The sequence below is a fragment of the Papio anubis genome, chromosome 15, assembly GCF_008728515.1.
Source record: "Papio anubis isolate 15944 chromosome 15, Panubis1.0, whole genome shotgun sequence".
Classification (NCBI taxonomy): Eukaryota; Metazoa; Chordata; class Mammalia; order Primates; family Cercopithecidae; genus Papio; species Papio anubis.
Window position 1 is genome coordinate 87,203,758 of NC_044990.1, and position 24,301 is coordinate 87,228,058.

The window sequence follows — 24,301 nt, forward strand, 5'->3', positions numbered from 1 at the left end:
TTTTGAGATAGAGTTTTGCTCTTGTTGCTCAGGCTGGGGTGCAAAGGCACAATCTCGGCTCACTGCAACCTCCACCTCCTGGGTTCAAGTGATTCTCCTGCCTCAGCTTCCCGAGTAGCTGGGATTACAGGCATCTACCATCATGCCCAGCTAATTTTTTGTATTTTTAGTAGAGACAGGGTTTCACCGTGGTCTCGAACTCCTGACCTCAGGTGATCCACTCTCCTCAGCCTCCCACCGTAAAGATTTTTACATAACATGCTTGCAGGGATCTCTGTCTGTTCAGCTTCTCAGTTCCACCTGTGTCAGGAACACCTTTCATAACGCGTCCTTTACCTCCCCAGAGATTTGTGGGGGACGCATTGTCCCCAAGAAGACTCTGAGAGTGAACTTTTAAATTAAAAAACAAAGAACATGAACTAATCAATAGGGCAGTTTTCATTTATTTCTCTCCTTTTCTCCAGGCAGAATCCCCAGACATAACAACCAAATCTGTCTGGTCTAAGCCAAACTGATACCCTTAAAAGCTATTTGACAAAGATATTTTGACCTGCAGAGAAAGAACTTAATTTACATCTGTATTTGTTCACCCCTTGAGCAGACGTTTTGAAAAATAAAAGTAGCTCTACCAGGCTCCTGGTGATCCACTGCTTACATGAATTTCACCTTTGGCAGTATTTTACGGGAGGCATGATCCACCTTTTCTTACCTAGGTTTTGTTAAGACAAAATGTAATATCTCATTTAGAAAATCTTCTGCTTCTTCAAATATTTAATATATTCTTTTAGCTTCATGACCTGACAGAAAGTTATAAAACTTTAGATTTTCCAGAATATTGATAGTTTATGAACTAGTTGATTGGTATATTTTTTCATAAAGGAATCAATGAGGCACATCCATAAATTTCCGCCATGTCAATTTCAAGGGAATATCCATATACAGATTTCTAGATATCTAGATAGGACTCTTAACAACATTACTCATTACTATATGTTCCTAATAACCTTCTTTGTTAATTAGTATTCATCAACTTAAACTGAATCAGAAGGAAAGCAAAAAAAAAAAAAAAAAAACTAGTGGATAGAATCACTTAATGGGAAAGTAAAAGAATAGAAGCTGTTGCTTATAAATATTGACAATATATAGACATTGGTTTACCACTACAGAAGAAATTGAGACTCTTTTCAGCAAACCTCAGATAGAAAACTGAAACCAGGCAGGGAAAATAATTGGACACATTTATATATGCTGAAAATGATCTCTTATTTATTTTGCTAAAATCTAATCTTCACATATATTCTGATGTGATATATTGAATTCAAGGGTTTATCTCAAAACTTTGCATTTTAAATTATCACCACTTCCAACACCAGAAAAGTGGTTTAATTAAAAATTTAATTCCAACCACTTCTTTCCTAAGGATTATATTTTGCATCATATAAATAACATGATAGAGAAAGGGATTATAAATTTGATGGATGTATGAATTTACTTTCATTTTGTGAATATTGATGATGTTTCTCAGAGCAGGGAGCTTATCTACTGTCAAGATTCAGTTGCATATACGTGATGATTCACAGATCTCCACTCTATTTCTGCTGTGGGCTGCATATTGACTTTTTAATATCTCTATTAGTATAGCATGTTAAATTCAACAAGAGCAAAGTCAAAAGCCTCCCCTTTGCCTTCCATCATGATTGGAAGTTCCCTGAGGCCTTCCTAGCCATGCTGAACTGTGAGGCAATTAAGCCTCTTTCCTTTGTAAATTACTCAGTCTCGGATAGTTCTTTACAGCTGTGTGAAAACACACTAATACAACATGTAACATATTTTACAAAATATTTTTAAAAGGTTAGCCCCTGCTGTTTTCCTTGGCTTATTAAAAATTTAGTCTTAACCCTGATAACTTCCTCAATCCATTGATGATATTTTAATAACTTTTGACATTAGCCATATCAAAGGCAATCTGAAAATCTAAATAGATGCCCATATACTAAATTTACATGTAAGCCATTCCTAGCCCCCTAAAATAATAATTTTATTGATGGATTATGCTAATCAATAAAATCATTAAAATTTAGTGTGAACTGGCCAGAGATCAAAACTCAAATAGATAAGAAACTGTGGTTCAGAGAAGCTGACTATCATGTTCCCACAATTAATTATGCCAGCACGTGGCCCATGAGTGTTTCTACAGGTTGAGAAGCAGAAACTATAATAGAATGAGAATCCCTTCTTCCCAACCCTTAGTCTATTGTTCCTTCTGCTTTACCACACTCTCATTTTTATATCATTTTCTCCAAAATTCCAACACCATATATGGCATATATAGGGTACCACAATAACCAGGGATTTTTGAAAAATACTGTACTTTATTGCTACCCTCTTAGATAAAAGTATTTGAAAGTTTTTTTTTTCCTTTACAAGAACTTTTCAAAAAATGCTAACTCCCCTAAGAAAATAGCTTAGCCTTGAGTATAGTTATAGTGTAATCTCATCTTAAACTTATAAGCAATTTAAAAATACATCAATATCAGCTCTAATGGCTGTTCTCAGAAGGACTGTGTTTCTTTATTTAAGATGCACTGTAGGCCGGGCATGGTGGCTTATGCCTGTAATCCCAAAACTTTGGGAGGCTGAGTCGGATGGATCACTTGAGGTCAGGAGTTCAAGTCCACCATGGCCAACATGGCAAAACCCTGTTTCTACTAAAAATACAAAAATTAGTCAGGTGTGGTGGTGTATGCCTGCAATCCCAGCTACTCAGGAGGCTGAGGCAGGAGAATCGCTTGACCCAGGAGGCGGAGGTTGCAGTGAGCAGAGATCGTGCCACTGCACTCCAGCCTGGGTGACAAAGTGAGACTCTGCTTCAAAAAAAGTAATTAATTAAATAAAATAAAATGCACTGTGAACAGTTACTTCCAGCAAACCATGCTCCCACACTCCTTTCTCACCTGCCAGCACCACATAGAAGGACTGAGTTAATAGAGCATCCTAAGCTCCTAGTAGCTGGAGCTGTGATTCTCATACGTAACGTGCATCCAACTTAACTGGGGAGCAAGTTTAAAATGCAGCTTCCTGGACTCCTCTCCAATAATGACTAAAGAGGCCTAGGGTGAAGTTTAAAGCATTTGCCTTTTTATTAAACACCAGAGGATATTCTCCTTTAGGGAATCTGGAAAGCACATTTTGAGAGACACTAAAATTATTAGCCACATAGTAGGTGCTCACATTTCACAGTTTTGTATTGTTCTCTCACCTGGTACAAGGCGCAGCGAGGGATGAGGCTGCAGACATAAAGAATTCACTATTCCCCAGCTCTGGGCAACCCTTGGACCTTCTTTAGCAAGGTGAAGTAAGCCAATTGCTCTTGCTTTCAGTTCAGGGAATTAAAATCCAGTGTTGGTGGATGGAGCTATTTCGGTGGTGCTCTCTTGCCTTTGAATTTCAGTTTCCTTGGTGATTAGCCAAGCATGAGCCTGACACCCTTCAGTTAGGAGGAAAATGCATGTGGTTTGGCATTTTGTAACTTTTGTTTTCTTTGTGGAGCCAGGAAACTCAGTATCTTGATGAATTTTGAGTCACAGACATGGTGAAAGTTTTATACCCCTTTTTTCATATATAGCTGACATAATTTATCTTTTAATTGTATTTATTGCAATGCTGGAGTGTTATAGCAAGTACTTCCAAAAAAGCCACATACTGTCACTGCTCTCAAGTTTATATTGCACCCCTCATTTGGCATCCACACTGTAGCATTTAAATGAGGATTGCTAACTGCCGCAGCATAAGCAAAATGCTAAGTTTTCTTTTGAGTTATTTTATTGAACAGAATCATTCCAAAGGAAATTTTGAATACATGACAATTTCCTTAAAGATCCATATTGAGTCGCATGAATATAAATTTCTCTATTACATGCATGAGAGACGCTGCCATGTACTGCATGAATCCTGTCTTCCAATCTTCAGAAGGAAAAATAAATACATAAAGGCTGAAGATCAGTTATGTAAAGAGAGTGGGAAAAAGGAAGGCATAAACCTAGCCTCTATCTTTGGCTACTTTCATGCTTTTCTCCTTTCATCCCCCAAATAATAAACCAAAAGAGACAAGCAAGGCCCTGAGCCAAGCAGCTGCCCTGAGTGACCCCAGAGAGCCTTCGACCTAAAATCTTCTCTCTGCTGCTCCAGCAGCACCAACCTGCTCTCCCCAGTGGCACAGCAGAGAGCAGACCTTTATCTGTCAGCAGACCTGACACTCCAGACTCACAAAGCTCTAGGTGAATTCTAATACAGGCTGAGTTTCTCCTTGGTGCTTTTTCTTTCCTAGAAATGCTTCCATCTCACTAGGCTCTGAGGCTCACTTTCCTTTGAATTGCCCAGGAGCCCACTGGCCTTGTCTGCACTGTTTTGCAGCTTTTCTTCTTCTCTATGCAAAGTTATTGCCTCTTCCTGGTGCTGGAGGCGGTGGCTGTCAGTGAAGTCCAGGGGCTGAGTATAGATGCTGATGAGCTTAATGGGCTTTCCGTTCTAGGGAGATTTCTTTGGAAGCATTTCCTTCATAAGTTGTCAGTGAATTTCATGTGAGATAATTACGGGTCCAGAATGAGAAGCTTTTTATTGGGAGGCAGCCTATTTAACAGCCTCAAGACAGATTACCTAGGTAATACCATGAGTCCTTCTCAAGTAAGTCATGTATAAAACTCTGGAAAACGGCAGAGAAGAAGGTACAGGTGAGCATTAGAAACATCAATTAGGGACATTCATGAGAAAACTATAGAAAAACTATGCAAAGGTAGGTAGGAACAAGCCTTTTTATTTATCTCCAAAGCCACTGAGAGACACACAGAGAAAGAGAAAGAGGAATGGGAGAGAGAGAAAGAAAGAGCTAGAGAGAGAGGTCAGCATTACTGTCTGTGTTGTAGATGAGAAGCCTTGGAAACTCAGTGACTTGCCCTGGTTATCCAGGCCCTGGGGCTTGTTGAAGCTGGACCCCAGAAGGTGCGTCACTGAGCAAGGCCAACGCACTTTTCATGACAGCTTGATGCCTCTTAGAGACTTGCGTCTAGAAAGGCAGAGTTGGCCTTGGTTGCTGGAGAAGCTGGAAATGAGTTTATTGAAAGGAAAGGCAGCAGTGATGGCAAGGGAGGATTTTGTGAGTAGGGTAGAGGAAAGTGAGGAGCAGAGTACAATGAGAAAATGCTATAAAGCAAAGGATTTAATTAGGCAAAGTGTACATGTTTTGTAAACAGTGAGGATTTATCAGGGATCCAACATGATCGATCATCAAGTTAGATTTTTTTGTTTTCCATTAACATCTTTTCTTCAGAATTAACTCCCAGGTTGTGATGGTTAACTTACGTGTTGATTTCACTGGGCCATGGGATGCCCAGATGGCTTGTTAAACATCATTTCTGAGGGTTTCTTGGGCGTTTTGGGAAGAGGTTAGTATTTGATCATAGACTGATTAAGCTGATGTCCTCCCCAGCTTCAAGGGGGTGGGTGGGCACCACCCATTCCCTTGAGGGTCTGAATAGAACAAACAGGTGGAGGAAGGTTGAAGTCTCTCTGCCTGACTGCTTGAGCTACAATATCAGTCTCCTGCTCTTGGTGCTCCTGAATTTAGACTGGAATCTACACTATTGGCTCTCTGGCTCTTAGGCTTTCGAACTACATTGTCGACATTCCTGGGTCTCCAGCTTGCAGATGGCAGATTGTGGGACTTCTCAGCCCCCATAATTATGTAAGCCAATAACTCAGACTATATATATTATACTATACTACTGGTTCTATTCATTTGGAGAACCCTGATGAATACAAAGCTTTTGTATTCATTTAAGACAAAAAGAAAACATTTGGGCTATCTTAGTCCAGATTATAATTTTTTTTAGAATCACATTTATTACATTTTTTTAAATCAAAATTTTAAATAATCTTTTTAGTTATATTTATTGAAATCACAGTTTTCCTTTTAGTGTGCACAATTTTTTAATGCATAGGTTTATTTCAGATTGTGGCACTGTGCTAAGATTCTAAATGGATATTTTTCCCCTAGCTCCCTGCCACTGTGGTGATATCAGAGGAGGCTTGGTAGGGGGTTAGGACTTCCAGCACTGTGCAGAGGTAACACCCCACTACCCAATTTATGAAGGCTATGTAGGAAGCAGTAAAGAAGTGTTTCAGCTCCTTCCACTGCTCATCCCACAGCCAGGGAAGAATGACTGGAGACTTAGTGGAGAGGTAGTGGAGAGGTAGATGCTTTATCCTCACCCAGCAATAATGAAGATTCATTCTTCTTGCATATCAGAGGAGGCTGGGTAGGGACCTAGACATCTACTCTGACTAGGCAGTAGTGTGTGCCTTCCTTATCTTGCCAAGTGCTGAAAGAAGTCAGCTAGACAGAAAGTGATGCTGGAAACTTCAACACCCTCCTCTCAACAATTGGTAAAACAATGACATAGGCAATCAGCACGGGTACAGGAGAACTGAACAATGCCATCACCAACGGGATCTACTCAATATTTATAAACACATCTGCCAGCAAAAGCAGAATTCATATTATTTTTGAGTACCCATGGGACATGTGTCCAGATGGACTATCTGCTCGGCCGTAAAGCAAAACTAAGCAAACTCAAAAGAATTGAAATTATACAGAGTAGGTTTGCCTACTACAATGGAATCAACCCGGAAATCAATAACAGAAAGATAGCAGCCAAATCTCCATAAACTTGGAAACTCAACAGTGCCCTTCCAAATAATCCATGGATACAAGAGGAAATCTTGAGAGAATTAAAAATAATATGCTGAACTTAATGAAAATGAAAGTACAACATGTCAAAATTGTGTGGCACAGCTAAAATAGTATTGAATGAGAAATGTATATCACTAAATGCATATGTTAGAAAATAGGGAAAGTCTCAAATCAATAATCTAAGCTCCCATCTCAGGAACCTAGGAGCAAAATAAACCCAAAGTAAGCAAATGGAAGCCAATGACAAGAAAAGCAGAAATCAATGGAATTGGAAGAAAAGGAGAAAATCAATGAAACAAAGAGCTGGTTCTCTGAAAACACCAGTAAAAATTATAAACCTATAATATGAGTGACAAAGAGAAAAGAGAAAAGACATAAATAGCCAATATCAGTAATAAAACAAGGAAAATCATTATAGGCCCTGTAGACATCAAAAAGGTACAAAGGGAATATTACAAACAGCTCTCACACATAAATTCTGTGACTTTGAGGAATGGATCAATTCCTCAAAAAACACAAGCTGCTTCAATTCACCCAATATGAAATAGACAATTTGAATAGCTCTGTAACTTTTAAGAAATGAATTTGTAATTTAAAATCTCTCAGAAAAGCTTCCTATTCCAGATTGTTTCACTGGAGAATTCTACCAAATGTTTTAAGGAAAATTAAAGCCAACTTTACACAATCTTTTCTAGAAAATAGAAGAGAATACTCCTTAATTCATTTTATAAAGCAAGTATCATGCTAACACCAAAAACCACACAGACAGTAACACACACACACAGAGAGAGAGAGAGAGAGAGAAAATTAAAAACAACCCTCATGAATATAGGTGAAAAAATATGTTTAAAATATTAGCAGATAGAACTTAGCAAAATATAAAAAGAATGGTTTTTGTTTTTGTTTTCTTTTTCTCGGGGTGCAAAGCTGATTCCATATCTGAAAATTATCAAGGTAATCCATCATGTCAATAGGTCAAACAAGAAAAAAATACACGATTATATCAGAGGATTAAGAAAAAGCATTTGATAAAATTTAACATCCAGTCATGATAAAAAACAACTCCCAGACAAATGCGAATGGAAAAGACGACCTGAACTTGATAAAGAGTTTACAAAAATCCTACAGCCAATATTATATTTAAGGGTGAAATCTGGATGTTTTACTTCTATGATCAGAAACAAGACGAGGATGTCTGCTCTCACCACTGTTAACATAGGCTGCTGGAAGTTCTAGCAAGTGTAATAAAGCAAGAAAGGACATAAAAGGCAAACAGATTGGAAAGGAGGAAATAAACCTGTGCCTATTTATATGTGACATAATTGCCTTTGTGTAAAATCCCAAGAAATCTACCGTAAAAAAGAAAGAAAAGAAAAGACTAAAAGAACTAATAAGTGAGTTTAGCAAGGTCACAAGACACAAGATAAACATTCAAAAAATCAATTGTATTTCTATATACTAGTAATGGGCATTGAAGTGAACAATACAATTACATTTACAATTGCTCATAAAAATGCAATACTTAGGTGTAAATCTAACAAAATATGTAGGGAACTTGTGTGGCAAAAACCACAAAATGCTGATAAAAGAAGTTAAAGATCTAGATTAAAAGAAAGACATTTCATGTTTATAGATTTGAAGGCAATATAGTGTCAATTTAGTAGTAATCAGCATAGTAGTAGTCAGTTCTCCCCAGATTGACATATAGGCTAATGCATTCCTATCAAAATCACAGTAAAATTTTTGTAGATATAAAGGTATTAGATGATACCTTTCTAAAATTTACATTGAAAGGTAAAGAAGGTAGAATAACTAAAACAATGTTTATAAAGAAGAATTAAGTGGGAGGAATTAACCTTCTCCATTTAAAGTCCTTAAAGCATGTTACACATAGGTCAATGGAACGGAATAAGGACGCAGAAATAGAACCACACACACAAAGGGACTCAATTGATTTTGGGGAAGTGAAATTGTTTATGAATTGGCAACATGCGGGATCCGTGTGGTGATGTAAATATTCTATATTTTCACTGCATTAATGTCAATATCCTGGTTGTGATAGTTTTGCAGGATGTTACTATTGAAACAAATTAAGTAAAGAGTACACGAGATTTATCTGTATTATTTCTTACAACTGTATGCAAATCTAAACTTACTTCAAAATTAAAACTTTAAAAATATTTAAAGGTAATAGAAACAGGATACATATAGACATAATAAAGGGCATGAATGGACATCATTTATTTCGATTTTCAAATTGCCTTTTTTTTTTTTCTTTTTCAAGACTAGAGTGTCACTCTGTTGCCCAGGCTGGAGTGCGGTGGTGATGTGATCTCAGTTCACTGCAATCTCCACCTCCTGGGTTCGAGTGATTCTCCTGCCTCAGCCTCCCGAGTAGCTGGGATTGCAGGTGTATACCACCATGCCTGGCTAGTTTTTGTATTTTTAGTGGAGACGGGGTTTTACCATGTTGACCAGGCTGGTCTCGAACTCTTGACCTCAAGTGATCCACCCGCCTCAGCCTCCACATGAGCCACTGGGCTGGGCCCTCAAATTGCCTTTGACAAGGCCAATATGAAACTTCAGTGATCAAGGAAAGTATCATGGTTAAAAGACCTAATTTGGAATCCGGTAGTATTTTATCTTTAAACAAAAAAGAAAAGTATTTGTGCATGCTTGTGTGTGCATGTTTGTGTTGTGTATTTAAATTACTTGGCTCTGTCCACTAGAAATACGTAGAAACGTTGATTGATCCAATACTCAGTCTCACAATGTGCTGTTGTGAATCCTTACAGTTCAGAAGGTCTCCATGTCATTTTTCTTCACAAACATTTGCAAGATGTCCCAGAGGGAATACTTGATTCCAAATTTAGCACCAGGCAAAGATAACAACAAAACACTATTTGCAACCATGTGTTAACAATCCACTAATACCAATTTTATGTGACATATTATCAGTTGTTTTCATTATTATGATAAAACGTATAAGCTATTCGCATAGTCTCTAATATTTGTGTCCGTCTGTCAACTCAAATCCTGTCAGTACTGGTCATCTATGTCTTATGGATAGGGTCAAAGGCTTTTAAAGTTGGAGGGCCCTTAGGTAATATTATTTAACACATTAAAAAAGAATCAAAGAATTTAAAGAGCTTGTCTAATATCACAAAAATAATCAAGCTCACCTGCTTCACAATTCATTAACTTCATACAAATGTCCTTTTAGCAATAAAAAATGACTTACTAAACACTGTGCTTCCTACAAAAAGCAAACTGCCGTCAGCAAATGTTTGTCGTTGTATGTGGATGTTAAATGCATTTTCCCAGGTAACAGTGAATTGAAGCCTCCAAATGGGAGTTTTTTTACTTTAGTTTGAATGGAAGACCTTCAACATCTTCTCTAGACATCCACGTAAACCAGGTGCCATGTATGAGAACTTTCCAAAGAACATTATCTTGTGCTGATGAAAGATTAGTTAGCATTATCTTAAATAAAAATGACAGCACAATGTTATGCTATATAAAGCTTGCTGTCCATCTCATCAAATCATTATTGATTGCATCCAATAGACAAGGCATCGTGCTGGCTGCTGCAGAGACGGAACTGAGAAACGCGTAGTCATTGCCCTCAAGGCACTTGGTAGCAGTTTTACCAGGGAAGCTTGGAAGCACCATCAAAAAACAAGCCCATAGCATGAACAAAGATAGACAAGAAATGTATTTAATGAAAATCCAGTGGTCCAGTTGTGCGTGTGTTTGTGTGTGTGCATGTGTGTGCGTGTCTGTGTGTTTCATTTGAAATCATCGGATTTCCACGCAGAGACTAAGCTAGAGTTGTAGATTGTGGCTATATAGAGGAGGGCTCCATACGACAGGGTCAGAGGTTCTGAACAGGAGAAATGACATTCTCAGTTTAATATATGCATCAAATAGCAGTGTTGCACTGAAGTGAGGATGTAAAAGGCCAGTGCTTAGCCTTTTTGACTATTTGTCTGTCAAAATAGTAAGTGATGGTTTTTACTAGTGTGAAGGTAGTAAATATAAAAAGCAGGGATTGAAGGGAAAATGAGGGGAAAACTGCAGCCATTGGCAGATGACAGGGAGCCGTCCTGGGGGAGGGGATCCCAGATGGCACCGCGGTTTCTAATCTACATAACATGCAGCAGTGAACATGAGGAAGGAGAGAAGGACGAATGAATGATTCAGAGATTTCAAGTGAGAGAGCATTGAATTTTTAAGTAAGAAATATGGCCATCTTCTGAGAATGAGCCAATCTGGGCTGGGGCTGGAAGCTGGAAAAGAGGCAAAAAGATTTCTAACGGTTACTGTGAGGATTGTAATGTGGCATTATCAAGAGGTGAATCGGGGAACTTCTTAGCAGCCAGACAGGGTCCATCTGAGATGTCAGAATGAATTTGTGGCAGATGTAAATGATACCGAATTACAGTCAGATCCAATGATTGACCATGTCATTTACTACAATTAGGAATGACTAACTATGATGAAAAAAAAATGGTGGCAGCTTATCAGTGGCTTTTGCTACTTAAATGCTAAGCCCTAAGGTTCAGGTTTTCTTGAGACCTGAAAGAAGTCAAAATAGGCAATTGCTTTAGAAACTATGGATGAATTGAAGGAGGGGAGATGCCAGTGGGAATGAAAAGCAGGTTTAGAAAGTGGAAGAGAATAACATAGGCTATTAAAGATGAGAGTCAGGATTTGAATATCTTGGAAATAGGGTGCTTCTAGATATTTGCACCAGAAATACTCAAAGTCATGGAGAAAGATATGATTGGAAGCATTTGGACAAGATCTTTAGTAAATGCATAGTCTTTTTGATGTAACTGAAATGACATTTGAGGAAGCTAGGAATAAAGTGAAAAACGAATCACTGATACTCACAGAATTTGATTATCATGCTTGTTATATTATGAAGTATGTGAGAAGAAATTATCTCAACTTCCATTAATTTTCTAGAAGTGAATTGGAGTAACTACTAAAGTCATGTGAGCATGGCTGGATAAGAGCACAGCACAGTAGGATTTTGTAGAGATTACCCACACTGTTTGTAACCCCTTATACTTCAAATAACTGTTTTTGGTCTACAAAGCAATGGCACGATCTTGGCTCACTGCAGCTTCCACCTACCAAGTTCAAGCAATTCTGCCTCAGCCTCCTGGGTAGCTGGGATTACAGGCGCCCACTTCCACACCCAGCTAATTTTTGTATTTTTAGTAGAAATGGGGTTTCACTGTATTGGTCTGGCTGGTCTCGAACTCCTGACCTCGTGATCTGCCCACCCCGGCCTCCAAAAGTGCTGGAATTATAAGCGTGAGCCACCGCGCCCAGCCCTAAGAACTTTCATGTATATTACATCACAATATTAACAGTGTGGTAATGCATTTTTACTCTCATTTTACCAAGTAAGAAACTGTAGAACTGGAACATTGAATGACTTGCCTAATTCCACATAGCTCCAGGTGGCTTCTGAAGATGTGTTGACTTCCTCCATGGTTTTGCTGGGCACTGCTGTTCCTAACTCAGGAAGGCATAGGGAAGCCAAACCTCTAGATGGAGGTTTCTTGACCTCAGCACTATGAACATTTATGGCCAGATAATTCCACGCTGTGGGAGCTTCTCTGTGCACACTAGGATGTGTAGCAACATCTCTGCCCAACTGTCACCCCCAGTTGTGACAGGAAAAATATCTCCAGAAATGACCAAGTGTCCCCTGGAGGGTATGATTGAGAACCATTGCTCTAGATGATACATTGTTCACATTTAACAATGTATGGTGTGTCACATCATATGAAGCTCACATTTCAGTATCACTAAGCCATGTGGTGGCACAAGTGCAAACTGGGTAATTAGGTAATGGTTTACTTGTACCTGAAAGTAGTTTTAAGATTTTGGCATTGTCCTCCAGCTCAACTGGTCTTCTGACCCAAATTTATTGGAAAACCTGGGAACGTGTGGGATGCCTTATTACTTCTGTTTTATTTAGGCCCTTGTAACAGCAAAGAATAAAAACTCAGCCTTTATGGGAAAGGTGGACATAATCAGGCACCGATTGTGGCAGATGCAAATATAAAAGCGTATAGAAAGGAACTTGCGTCAGGGATCACCTGCCTTTTCCAGGTCCTTCCACTGGCTGCGAAGCCCTTTCTTCATAGTTTCTTCTGCTGTCTCTGTCTAATACCCATCCATTACAAAGGATCCAGTCCTCTCTGGGCTCTCTAGACAAAATTCCCAGAGAACTCAGATTAGCTATGCATACTACCTCATGGGTGACACTCAGATGTCCACAGGCATAACTCTTATACTCCCACCCGGGTGAGGCTCACTCTCCCCGAAAGCAGACGAAATTCCCTCATGGTGGTGCTCACCTCCTCATGGCTGGTGCTCACCTCCCTCATGCATGTGTGTGCTCACTCTCTCATGGTGGGTGCTCACCCTCCCCTCATGGCGGGTGCTCACCCTCCCCTCATGGCGGTGCTCACTTCCCTCACATGGTGCTCACCCTCCCTCATGCATGTGCTCACTCCCCATGGTGGTGCTCTCCCCTCGCAGCGATGCTCACTCCCCTTCTTGGTTGTTGCTCACTCTTGCTCAGGAGTAATGAGGCTTCATTGGTTTTGTGTCTCCCCTTATCCACTCCCGGTTCACACAGGGCAGAGAATAGACTGTGGCACACTGACCCTGGTGCTATGCCCCAAGGTATATTTTCAAAGGTAAGCCTTTTAAAGAATGTATGGCTGATCAGCTTTCCATGACCACTGAGATTTCACACTTAGTTGACTAAGAGAGCCAACAAACTATTTCAGTCTTCAGAGATCAAGTTTCTCAGCCTCTACTAGTATGCTGATAAAATTATATCGTAACATCCTTAAAATTGATTCATAAGTCACCTATGGTGAAGAAAATTGTGCTTTAGAAATCCAGAATTAACTATTTCCTATGTGTTCTTAATTGTAAAGACTTCAGAGTACTAATTCTTTAAGTATTCAAGCAGAACTTTTAAAATTAGGAGACTATTAAATTTCTCAAACTGAAATCACACTTCATTCCCAAAGTTTCCCAAGTATGTTTACTGCATTTAGTGAGTTTTCTGAGCAAGTTAGAGTCCTTAAGAATAAAGGAGACTATGTGAATGTGAACTATCACTATTTGCTCTTAACTTGGCAATCAAAGGAGACCTTCACAAAATAGAACAGAAGAGGGTTCCCTTGTTTAATGTACAGAATGAGAACAGGCAGATTATAGCTTTGAACTTGCATGTAATGTGAACTCTAAGACCTGAAGACACTTCTTTCATGAATAATTTAAAACTTCACCTGGGTCAAGTTATCCTTTAAAGGAATTTATTTTCACAGTCATGTTTAATCATTAGTAATTTTGCTGCTTTCTTTTATTCTAGGTAATGTATGATGTTGTTGGGGCAATTGAAAAAAATAAAGACTCCCTTTCACAGAATCTTCTGTTTGTAATGAAAAGTAAGTTGATTTTTTTTTCCTGCCCTACCCTGGTTAAAATGCCATACATCCATTATTCCTTTATCTCTGAATATTTTCCTATAAAATATGTACCAGCTAAAGCATAATTGAAATACCTTTTGCATTCTAATGCCTAGAATAATAAGAAATGGGTCTTGCTGCACTATATGTTTGCTAGAATGTAATTTGGAGTCCAGTGGAAACCATAATTTAACTAAGCTTTTAGCAGATAGAAATGTAAAATACCTTTACTACTGTAGTGGGTTGAATATAGAAAAGCTTTTCTGTGAAGACTAATGAAGATGAGTGTGACTTCCAACTTTATTTAGGCCACAATAGGGTGAATTTCATTACTTAAGATGACTCTGGAGCACAACTAAGGGTGGTATTTTATTCTTATGTACTTTCAGTTATAAAATATTAATGCTCACTATGTAGGAGGAGTAGAAATGGAAGGAATATATATATGTATACACATGTAAGTTTAAATTTACGGGACCCTTCTACTTAGTGAGCATTAATACTTTATATGCATATATCTACTATAATTCTACACTATATACAAGACCATATACAAAATGTATATGTGTGATAATTAAATGTATATTCATACATATATACATAATTCTGTCTCTAGTAATTATTTTCTTAGCAGTTCTGCAGTGATTCACATTTTTCTAATAACCTTTTTTGTGAATTAAAACATTGCATCTTGTATGCTTTAAGTTGCTATAAATGAAATAGTCATTCATCTTTAAAAGAAGCTCAGAATAGCTTTTCATGAAAAAATTGAATGCTCTAGCACTGAAAATAAGAAATCCATATCACTTCTGGTTTGAGAAACATATTTGCCTCAAATTACAGCAACACAGTTGTAGTACATTGTTTTTCACTGAAGATTGTTCTGCTTGCCTCTAGAACTTAACGTTTATTGTGAGCTCTCTTAGCTAAAACTAACGGAAAAAAAAAAACAAGGAATAACTTTATGAAGATGGAAAGAATTGGTCTTTTTTATTATCATTAGAAAATTTTCCTTTTAATGTGTGACTATTTGCACTTTTATTTATAATGCACTTCCCTATCTTTTAGGAAGATCTAATATATAGCATGTATTTAAAAGTTTACACAATGCTTTTCTTACTTTTGTATTTCATGGTGATAGGATATGTGTGTGTGTGTACGTGTATGTGTGTGTGTGTGTGTGTGTATTTAGAATGAAAATATGATGGCTAGTGATATTGCAATTCTGCTTATCTTAATAGAGTGCCTATATTTTAAAATCATTCTTTTATGTAAATTTGTACACAAAAAGTTCCAGGAAAAATACAATTGAGTCTTTTTTTTATTCTTTAGGAGGTAGGTGCTTCTGAGTAAAAGGACAGAATTTACAATGTGCCCTTTTGTATTTTGTATTTATACAGGAGGTGTCAGATTTTTTCTTTTTTTGTAAAGGGCTAGAGAATAAATATTTTAGACCTTGTGCACCATAAGATCCTTGTTGCAATTACTTACCTCTGCTGTTATAATGTGAAAAACAGCTGTAGACAATACAAATGGATGTGACTGTGTTCTGATAAAATTTTATTTACAAAAACAGGCAGTGGGTCATGTTTGGCTCAGGAGCCATGACTGCTCACTCACTCTATCATAAAAGCAAAATATTTGTGGTTGCCATCATGTTTTATGAATCTGTAAAATACTTTGATGCTTGTGCATCATTATTAAAAGCAAATGTAATTCATAAATAATAATTTTTATTTGCAGTTACTTTGCTTATAGTATCTAATTCAATTTTCATAGCATCAGAAAGCTCCCAGTTGAGGAAGATGGTGAAGTCTGTTGTAGAATCTACACAAGCAGAGCTGTGTCTCTGAGACCGCTAACCAGGTGTAGTCAGGGAGCTTAGAGACAGCTCATAGAGACACGCAGCAAATACACTCATTTGTGCCTAAGATTAGAAGTAAAGTCTAGTTCACTCAAAAGGAGGCAAATAACAACAACAATAAGAAAGCCAAAATGCAGACTTTTAATTCTGCTCACAGGAATAGGAAATTTTAGGATTTAGGAAAATTTAGGATTTACTGTCAATTATGTTAATAATTATTGAGTCTTTTTTTTTTCTGTGTGTCTCTGTACACTTGCTTATAAGTTAGCTTATCCCACTTTACTGGTAGAAAGACCCTGGACAATGATTGTAGATTCCAGTAAGGGACACTTCCGCTCTGAGTATGTATGTAGAGTGACATGAAGAAAATGATTTGTGGTCAGTGACTCCTTGTAATCCCAATGAGGTAAATATGCCTCTTCACCAGGAGTTCCTTTGCTAGGTTTTAAGAGGCAAATGGATAGTAGAGTTCTCTTTTAAGTCCTGGAGGGAACTTGCTGTCTCATGCCATGTGTTCAGCTGTGGTCAGGGCTCTCCCGTTAGGGTCCCAAAGTATCATGGCATCTCCCTGTGTCCATTGGATGACATGAGTCTTGCTATACCTGCAGCCTGACCACATGATTCAGGGAAAATACAAAACTGGGTCAGTTACATATTTTGGACCATATTTATGTCTCATGTCTTCAGTTTTTTAAATCTTTTATATTTTTCTTTTAAAAATTTTTTTGCGGCCGGGCGCGGTGGCTCAAGCCTGTAATCCCAGCACTTTGGGAGGCCGAGACGGGTGGATCACAAGGTCAGGAGATCGAGACCATCCTGGCTAACACGGTGAAACCCCGTCTCTACTAAAAAATACAAAAAACTAGCCGGGCGAGGTGGCGGGCGCCTGTAGTCCCACCTACTCCGGACGCTGAGGCAGGAGAATGGCGTGAACCCGGGAGGCGGAGCTTGCAGTGAGCTGAGATGCAGCCATTGCACTCCAGCCTGGGTGACAGAGCGAGACTCCATCTCAAACAAAAAAAAAAATTTTTTTTTGCACTACCTACCTTCTCAGTAATGTTTTCAGTTTTATTAGAGGCATTTTCTCAATTATAAGAATAAAATGTTGCATTACTTATCTGTGGGTTCACTTATACATAGACCTGTTATAAATATAAATAATAATTGTTTAATTATGTATTTAAATTGGCTATACTATTATGTATTTATCATTTAACTTTTTATTTTGAAGTGGTTTTAAACTTAAAGTGACAGAATTATTGTAAAGTACTCCCAGGTATCCTCTTCCCAGATTCATTTTTTTCATTTCCTTTGTTTTACTGTCTTGCTATCTTTCTTTCTATCTCCTTCCATCTTTTGTTCTCCTCTTTCCTTCCTGTGTCCCGTGTGTGTGTGTGTGTATGTGTATGTGTGTGTGTGTGTTTACTTTCTGAATCATTTGAAAGTAAGTTGCTTGCCTCTTCTTGTCTAAATACTTTGGTGCCCACCCTAAGAGAAGGGACATTATCTTAGATAACTTCAGTAAGTTATCAGAATATTCAACAGTCATGTACTACTCATATCTAATCCAGAGTTCATATAAAGTTTTACCAATGGTCCCACTAATATTAGTCTTTTATGGTCATTTTCTCCTAATTCAGGATCATTGATTGCATTTAGTTATCATTTTTCCTTTAAATCTGAGACAGTTCTTTAGCTTTTCTCTCTCTTTCATGACATTTTCTTTAATGCCAGTTAATTCATAGAAATCACTGTGTTTGAGTTTATATTAGAAGTAGGTTATGAATTTTTGACCAGGAGTCCCAAGAGGTAGTGGAGTATCCTTCTTGGCACATTACATTTGGCGGCAGTCACGGTTTGAAACAGGTTCACCATGAGCACTGTGTAAGGTGGTGCTCTTCAGCTTCTTCTAACATAAAGCTTGCTGTTTTCCCTTTGTTATTAATGAGTAATTTGTGAGAAAGTACTTTGAGACTATGTAAATACTCTGTTCCTCATCAAACTTTTACCCATTAGTTTTATATACATTTATGATTCCTGCCTAAATCGTTTCTCACGATTGCAAAATTTTGAATTTCTTACCCCATCTTTCCATAAACAGTGGCATTCTACTGTAATAATTCCCACTTCTTTATCTATTAATTAACTTATTAGTGTACACTCATGGATTCTTATGTTGTTCAATGAATAATGATTCATTACTATCATTATATTGATGCTAAAATTGTTTAAGATTTGAGCAGTAAGAACCCCTTCAGGTTAACTCCTATTTCTTTTTGACATATTCTCTTGACTTTTTTTTTTTTTTTTTTTAAACACTGCCTTACATTCTGGCCTTCCAAAAATGTTCCAGAATCATTCATCTTGCCTCAAATCTAGAATCAGACATTTGTTCAGGAAGCCTTGATATATCTTAGAAAAGAATGGTATTCAGAAACTCCAAGATCTGGGGGCTGGGTGAGCTCATTGCTACTGGGGTATGATTGCTTTTAGGACCTTTCGGAATTTGAACATTTAAGATGTGAGTATAGATAACATATAGGTATATAGATCTGTAACTGTGTATTAAGAATCATGGATTTCTCTTGCTCTCTCTAATTTTATCCCAACATCACAGGGCCTCTTTTGCATTACATAATTGTATCTCCTTTTCCTGACAGTTCTTCCTGCTTCCCTGTTCGTTTATTACCTAATGTAGGGATTTTTTTAATGGAAAGCATTACAGATATATATTATGTCACCCGTATTTTGCACCTGGGCAGGCAAAATGATTTGAGTGTGGAAAAGGTAGAAACTAAACTGCTTTGCATGAAACGTTGCCAACTGTCTGATTGGCGAAGCATGATCCTAGTGATTTATGTTCATTATTTCACATTTTAATTTTGCAATGATTCTCAAAGTAGGTACTGTCATCATTATTTTATAGGAAAGGACACTTAGGCTTAAAAACTGCCTACATGCAGATATAAGTAACACAAGAAACATTCCTTTTGATCCTTAACCACCACATACATTGTTTTCCCTATGATTTTAAAATTTGTAACCCCAAATCCACTCATCTGAGCTCCAGTTTCTCCCTGAGGTGTCAAGAAAGGAATATGGACTCAGAATTATTTGATTTTTGTAACTTAAACATGAAAATATATCATTTTGCTTTTACCTTTTCATCTTAACTGAGTTTTTTTAATTGTTTTTTGTTGTTGTTGTTTTGTTTTGTTTTTTAAATAAAAGGACACTTCTTTTCCCTTCTTTCACCTAGCAACTGCCACACCAAGTAAGGCAGGTCCTCTCACAGGTACTTACAGACGGCTCTGATACAGGTGAGTTAGGTCCTGGGGAAACATTTTCCTGAATAATTATTTTCCTGGAATGGGGCGTTTCTAACAGAGTCCATAAGTCTTCATGATTTGACAAGTGCACAAAAGCCCTTTAGGTCTGAGCAGGTAAGATTTGGTTCTGAAAACTAGGATAGAAGCGTCACTCAGAGAGCAAGGCCCAGTTGGGATCAGGATTCCTGGTCAAGGGTAGTGAATGTCAGAATTGGTCAATGATGTTAAATAGTGGAGGAAATAAAATAAGGATAAAGGAAAAGGTAGACTCCTCAATCTGCTGAAGCAACGACATCTTGCATCTAGAATGTATCAGTGGCTAAAGCTCTTGTATGAGGAGTAAGTTCAATGCTTAAGTAATAATTTTAGTGCCACTTACGATATTCATTTATTTATTTCCTAGCTAGTGAAAATGTCGTGATCAATCATTTGTTCCAGTCGAAATTGTCACAGACAGGATCCCTCGTATCTGCCTATCCTTCCTTTAAATTCCGAGGACATAAGTCTGCCCTGCTCAGTAAGAAAATGACAGCTTCTTCAATTATTGGAGAAAACAAGAATTATCTAGAACTTAGTAAGGTAGGAGTTTTTGTGATTATTGTTGGGTTATTTTTAATTTTGATAAGTATATTTGCTTCTTTTTTTAAAAAAAAAGCACAATCTTGAATACCAAAGAAATAGATATTTTAATAGAAAATGTTAAGGAAAAGAATGTCTATCTGATGTGTAACCATCAGAATGAAGGAAGAGTAGAGGAAGGTGCAGCAGGGTGACAATGTTAATAGTAAGTATAGTCTGAGTCATTTTATTGGTTGTCTGTGCAACATCCCAGCTATGTTTCATCCCTGACTGCCTTTTTGATGCATAGAAGGTAACTTCAGATACTGTAGGCTTAGAGGGAGCAAACTTAGCTATCTTGTTCTGTTGATATTAATCACTTCAGATAATTGAGGTCTCTAAATGATAAATTGTTGTTTCTCTTATAGACATAGGGTATTGTTCAGGTGCTAGGATGTTTTTACTGCATATTTATAGAGTTTTAATTTTATTGTATTATACTAATTTGTAATGTGTATTTGTCTCACAAAAGTTTGGTTGTATATACAACCTCAAGATTCTATGTGGCAAAAGAGAACTAAAAACTCAGTGAAGAGTTGTTTCAAACCGATAGGAAACATGTATGGAGTGTTTTAGGTTTCTTAAGAATCCAGTGCCAGATGGTATTCCAGCGTGTTTTGCTTATGTCTACCAAAACTATAAAAGATGAGGAATATATTTGGGAAGGTGTTCAGGACAATCAATTTTAGAAATGCAATTGTTGCAGCTTCTGGAATACATTTTAGCTTACCAATTAAAATAAAAGCATAATTCAATTCACTTCTATTTTAGAAGAGTCACCAAAATGTGTGTTAATATGAGTGTGAGTGAGTGTGTGAGTGCGTGTCTCCAGCCAGTGGATTCTAGAATAAAAAATCCTTTGATGTAGTTGTTTAGAACTAAATGGTCGTGAGAATTAGTCTCTGCCACATAGGAAATGGCGTTTTGTACGTTTAAAAAAACACATACACAAGGTTATCCTTATGAGAAAGATCTCTATGCCTGGAGGTCTTCCTGAACCTTCTGGCCCTTCTTTTCTCAATCATCCTAAAAGTCAAGAGCAAAAACTACCACACACATCTAACCTCAATTATTAAACATTACGAGGCCTAGAGGCCATTAGTCTTTTCCCTGCAGGACCAGAAGGGGGGTAATTCACAGTAGTTCCTCCACCCAGAAAGGGAACTGGAGTGTTCCATTTCAAGGGACAGAGAGCTATTTATTATGATTATTCCTTAAATGTTCTATTTCTCACTTCCCTTATTTCTTCCCTTCAGACTCCCTTCATCCATGCACAGCCACCCCTGTGGTCAGGAAAATAGGATTTTCCCTACTCTGTAACTGAGTATGACACATTGTATTGTGTTTGTAGAGAACAGGTTGATCTTGGCCCAGTCACTTCATTTTACATTCCCTCGTCAGTACAATGAATCACTTCAGATTGATGGTAGATCTTAACAGAAGAAAATGAGCTATTGTCATAATAGCAAAGGCACTAAATCCACAAGGAAGTTATCTCAGATTTCTTCTTGTATCAAGACCTTTTTTAAGAAAAATGATTTTAGATCAATAAGTCTATTAGTCTAATATATAATTTTGTGAAATATAATAGTAGGTTAGTGGCTGAGGTTCCTTTTAACCCTGGGTGGAATTTAATTAATTACATCTGCCCTTTATTTCTGCCCTTTATTTCGTTTTGGGCTCATTTTCACTGATTTTATGTCTCTGTCATCATGTAATCTTCGCTACATAGGATTTTTTTTTCTTTTCAGGGCTGTACATATTTACTTATTTGAAAAAAAATAGCGTCTATTAGCATTTTTTACAGATAGGTAATTTAGTAACCTTTTTTAGTAGTTATAAAACGAGGAAGAGGAGGAAAGGGAAGAAAAACATGGTAAGAAAGCATCAGACCATTCATTCATCTGAGTGTACTTAAATTTAAGGGAACAGACCAATGATAATTGAAACACAAAATTTTTGTAACATAAAATAGCATCATTTTGCCCCAGAGTAAACTAAATTTCATGATAAATATGAACAGTTAGTAGCATAACCAGGATATGGTAGTGAGTTTATTGTACCACCAAGCAATCAGGATCAAATCAGGATCTATGTTTATTGTCACACTAAAATGGGTGCAGGATGTTGATAGATCTGATTTATACAACAGCCCTATACGTGAAAGGTTGGCAGTAACAGTTGTGATTTTACAAGTAGTTGCCCATTTCCTCAACTTATACACCATTACGAAAATCACTTGGCACTGGTTTTTATAAACTGTTTTAAATCCACATTTGCCTGTAAGTGAATGTACATGGATGTGAGACTTAATTTTTTGCTCTTCTGAACTGAAATTTAGTAAAATAAATTTGCTCACTTTTTCTTATTCTTCATTCTTTCTTCTTTCCTTCCTTTCTTCCTCTGTCTTTTCTTCTTCCTTCCTTCTTTCTCTCTGTTTTTTCCTTTCTCACTTTCCTTCCTTCCCTTCCCTCCCCCCCTCCCTCGCTTTTCTCCTTCTTCCTTCCCTCCCCCTCCCTCCCTTTCCTTCTTCTCCCCTCCCCTTCCCTTCCTTCCCCTCTCCTTCTCCTCCCCTCCCCTCCCTTTCCCTCCCCTCCCTTCCCCTCCCCTTCCCTCTCCTCTCCTTTCCTTTCCTTTCCTTTCTTTTCTTTTTTTTTCCTCCCTCCTTTCCTTCTTTTCTTTCTTTTTATTACAGTTATTAAAAAAGAAAGGAACTTCTACATTTCTTCAAAGATTGGAACGAGGAGATCCAGTCACCATAGCATCACAACTCAGGGTTAGTGACGTTTTCAGATTTCAAAAACTTAATGTATGTTTATAGCAACTAAAGAGGGTTTATGTACTTTTTTTTCCCCCATTTTTGGCAACAAAATGTCTTCAGAAAAAGTAAACATACACACACACACACACACAGTAAATGCATAATAAGATTTAAAGATATAAAGACTTTTTATTTAAAAACTGCTTCATAGTTTTAGCTAGTGTCTCTCCTTTGGAGAATCAGTTGGGTTTTACTTCTCTCCTTAGAAATCCCTAACGGATATTATTGGAAAGCTTCAGAAGTGCACTCCACACTTCATTCATTGCATCAGGCCCAATAATTCAAAGCTGCCAGATACTTTCGATAATTTTTACGTGTCTGCTCAGCTGCAATATATTGGGGTCCTGGAGATGGTGAAGATCTTCCGATATGGATACCCTGTTCGTCTTTCCTTCTCGGATTTCCTGTCAAGGTAAATTCTTCTGCTCTTAAAATCATCGTTTTAGCTGCTGTTCAGTGAAGTATACTGACACTGACACTGACACTATTGCAGCAAGGATCTTCTGTTGTCTTTTTTGGCATTGCTTTTGTTGTTTACGTTTTCTTATCTCCAATAAACAAAATATTCTGGGAAACAATGAAAGACACTGACAAAGCTCACATAAAAAATAATTACACTGTACTGAGGACAGTGTCTTGGAAACCATTCTCATGTGTGGCTTTCAAAGCTTTCAAAGTGTGGCTTTCCTTGAAGTAAATTTTTATAAAATGATTGCATATGATACTCCCTATTTATTATTTAAAAGGAGAATATATATGTGATTATTTCCCCTTTTATATATGAACAAATATTATTGAGATCAGTGGTTGGCAAACTATACTCGTGGGCCAAATCCAGCCTACCACCTGTTTTTGTAAATAAAGTTTTCTTGGAACATGGCCACAATCATTTCTTTGCATGTTGTCTGTAACCACTTTTGCACTGCAGTGGAGATAGACAATGTCCCATGGTGTAAAATATTTGTAAAATGTTCGTTATCTGCCCCTTTAGAACAGAAGTTTGTTGACCTCTATTTTCTTTAATAAATTCAGCTGAAAAACACACTGTGCACAAAACAGTGCACTCATTCCTAGGATAAACTCTTGTCATGTGGCCTCGTCTTCATGTCTGTATTAGCCCTTCTCTGATGGTAGCCTTATCCCAGCCATTTGCAAGACGAACCTAAACTCACCCAAAAGCAGTATCATCCCCTCAGGCTACGTATTTGTTCGTATGTATTTTATTTGATCAGAAACTTTAGTCTGATTTTAAGTAAATTAAAATCCTCACTGAAGAATCCATTTTAAATAAATTGGTTGATGGATAGTAACTTAATTTACAGATATATGCTACGAAGCACTATTCCAGGCCTCATCTTTAGGTACATTGTTGTGCTATACACTCTAGCTTGATGAATGTCCCAGTTTAGGCAG

General features: G+C 37.5%; 1 protein-coding gene across 4 annotated transcripts in view; it reads left to right on the forward strand.

Moving 5' to 3' along the window:
- The window catches only part of MYO16 (myosin XVI), a 574,351-nt gene that overhangs the window by 395,476 nt on the left and 154,574 nt on the right, over nt 1–24,301 (forward strand). For all 4 annotated transcript variants that reach the window (XM_021929768.2, XM_021929769.2, XM_003914068.5 and 1 more), the window contains exons 24-27: nt 14,160–14,235; nt 19,853–20,028; nt 22,763–22,843; nt 23,095–23,300. In XM_021929768.2, the coding sequence (XP_021785460.2) occupies nt 14,160–14,235; nt 19,853–20,028; nt 22,763–22,843; nt 23,095–23,300 (539 nt within the window). The remainder of the gene's footprint in view (nt 1–14,159; nt 14,236–19,852; nt 20,029–22,762; nt 22,844–23,094; nt 23,301–24,301) is intronic.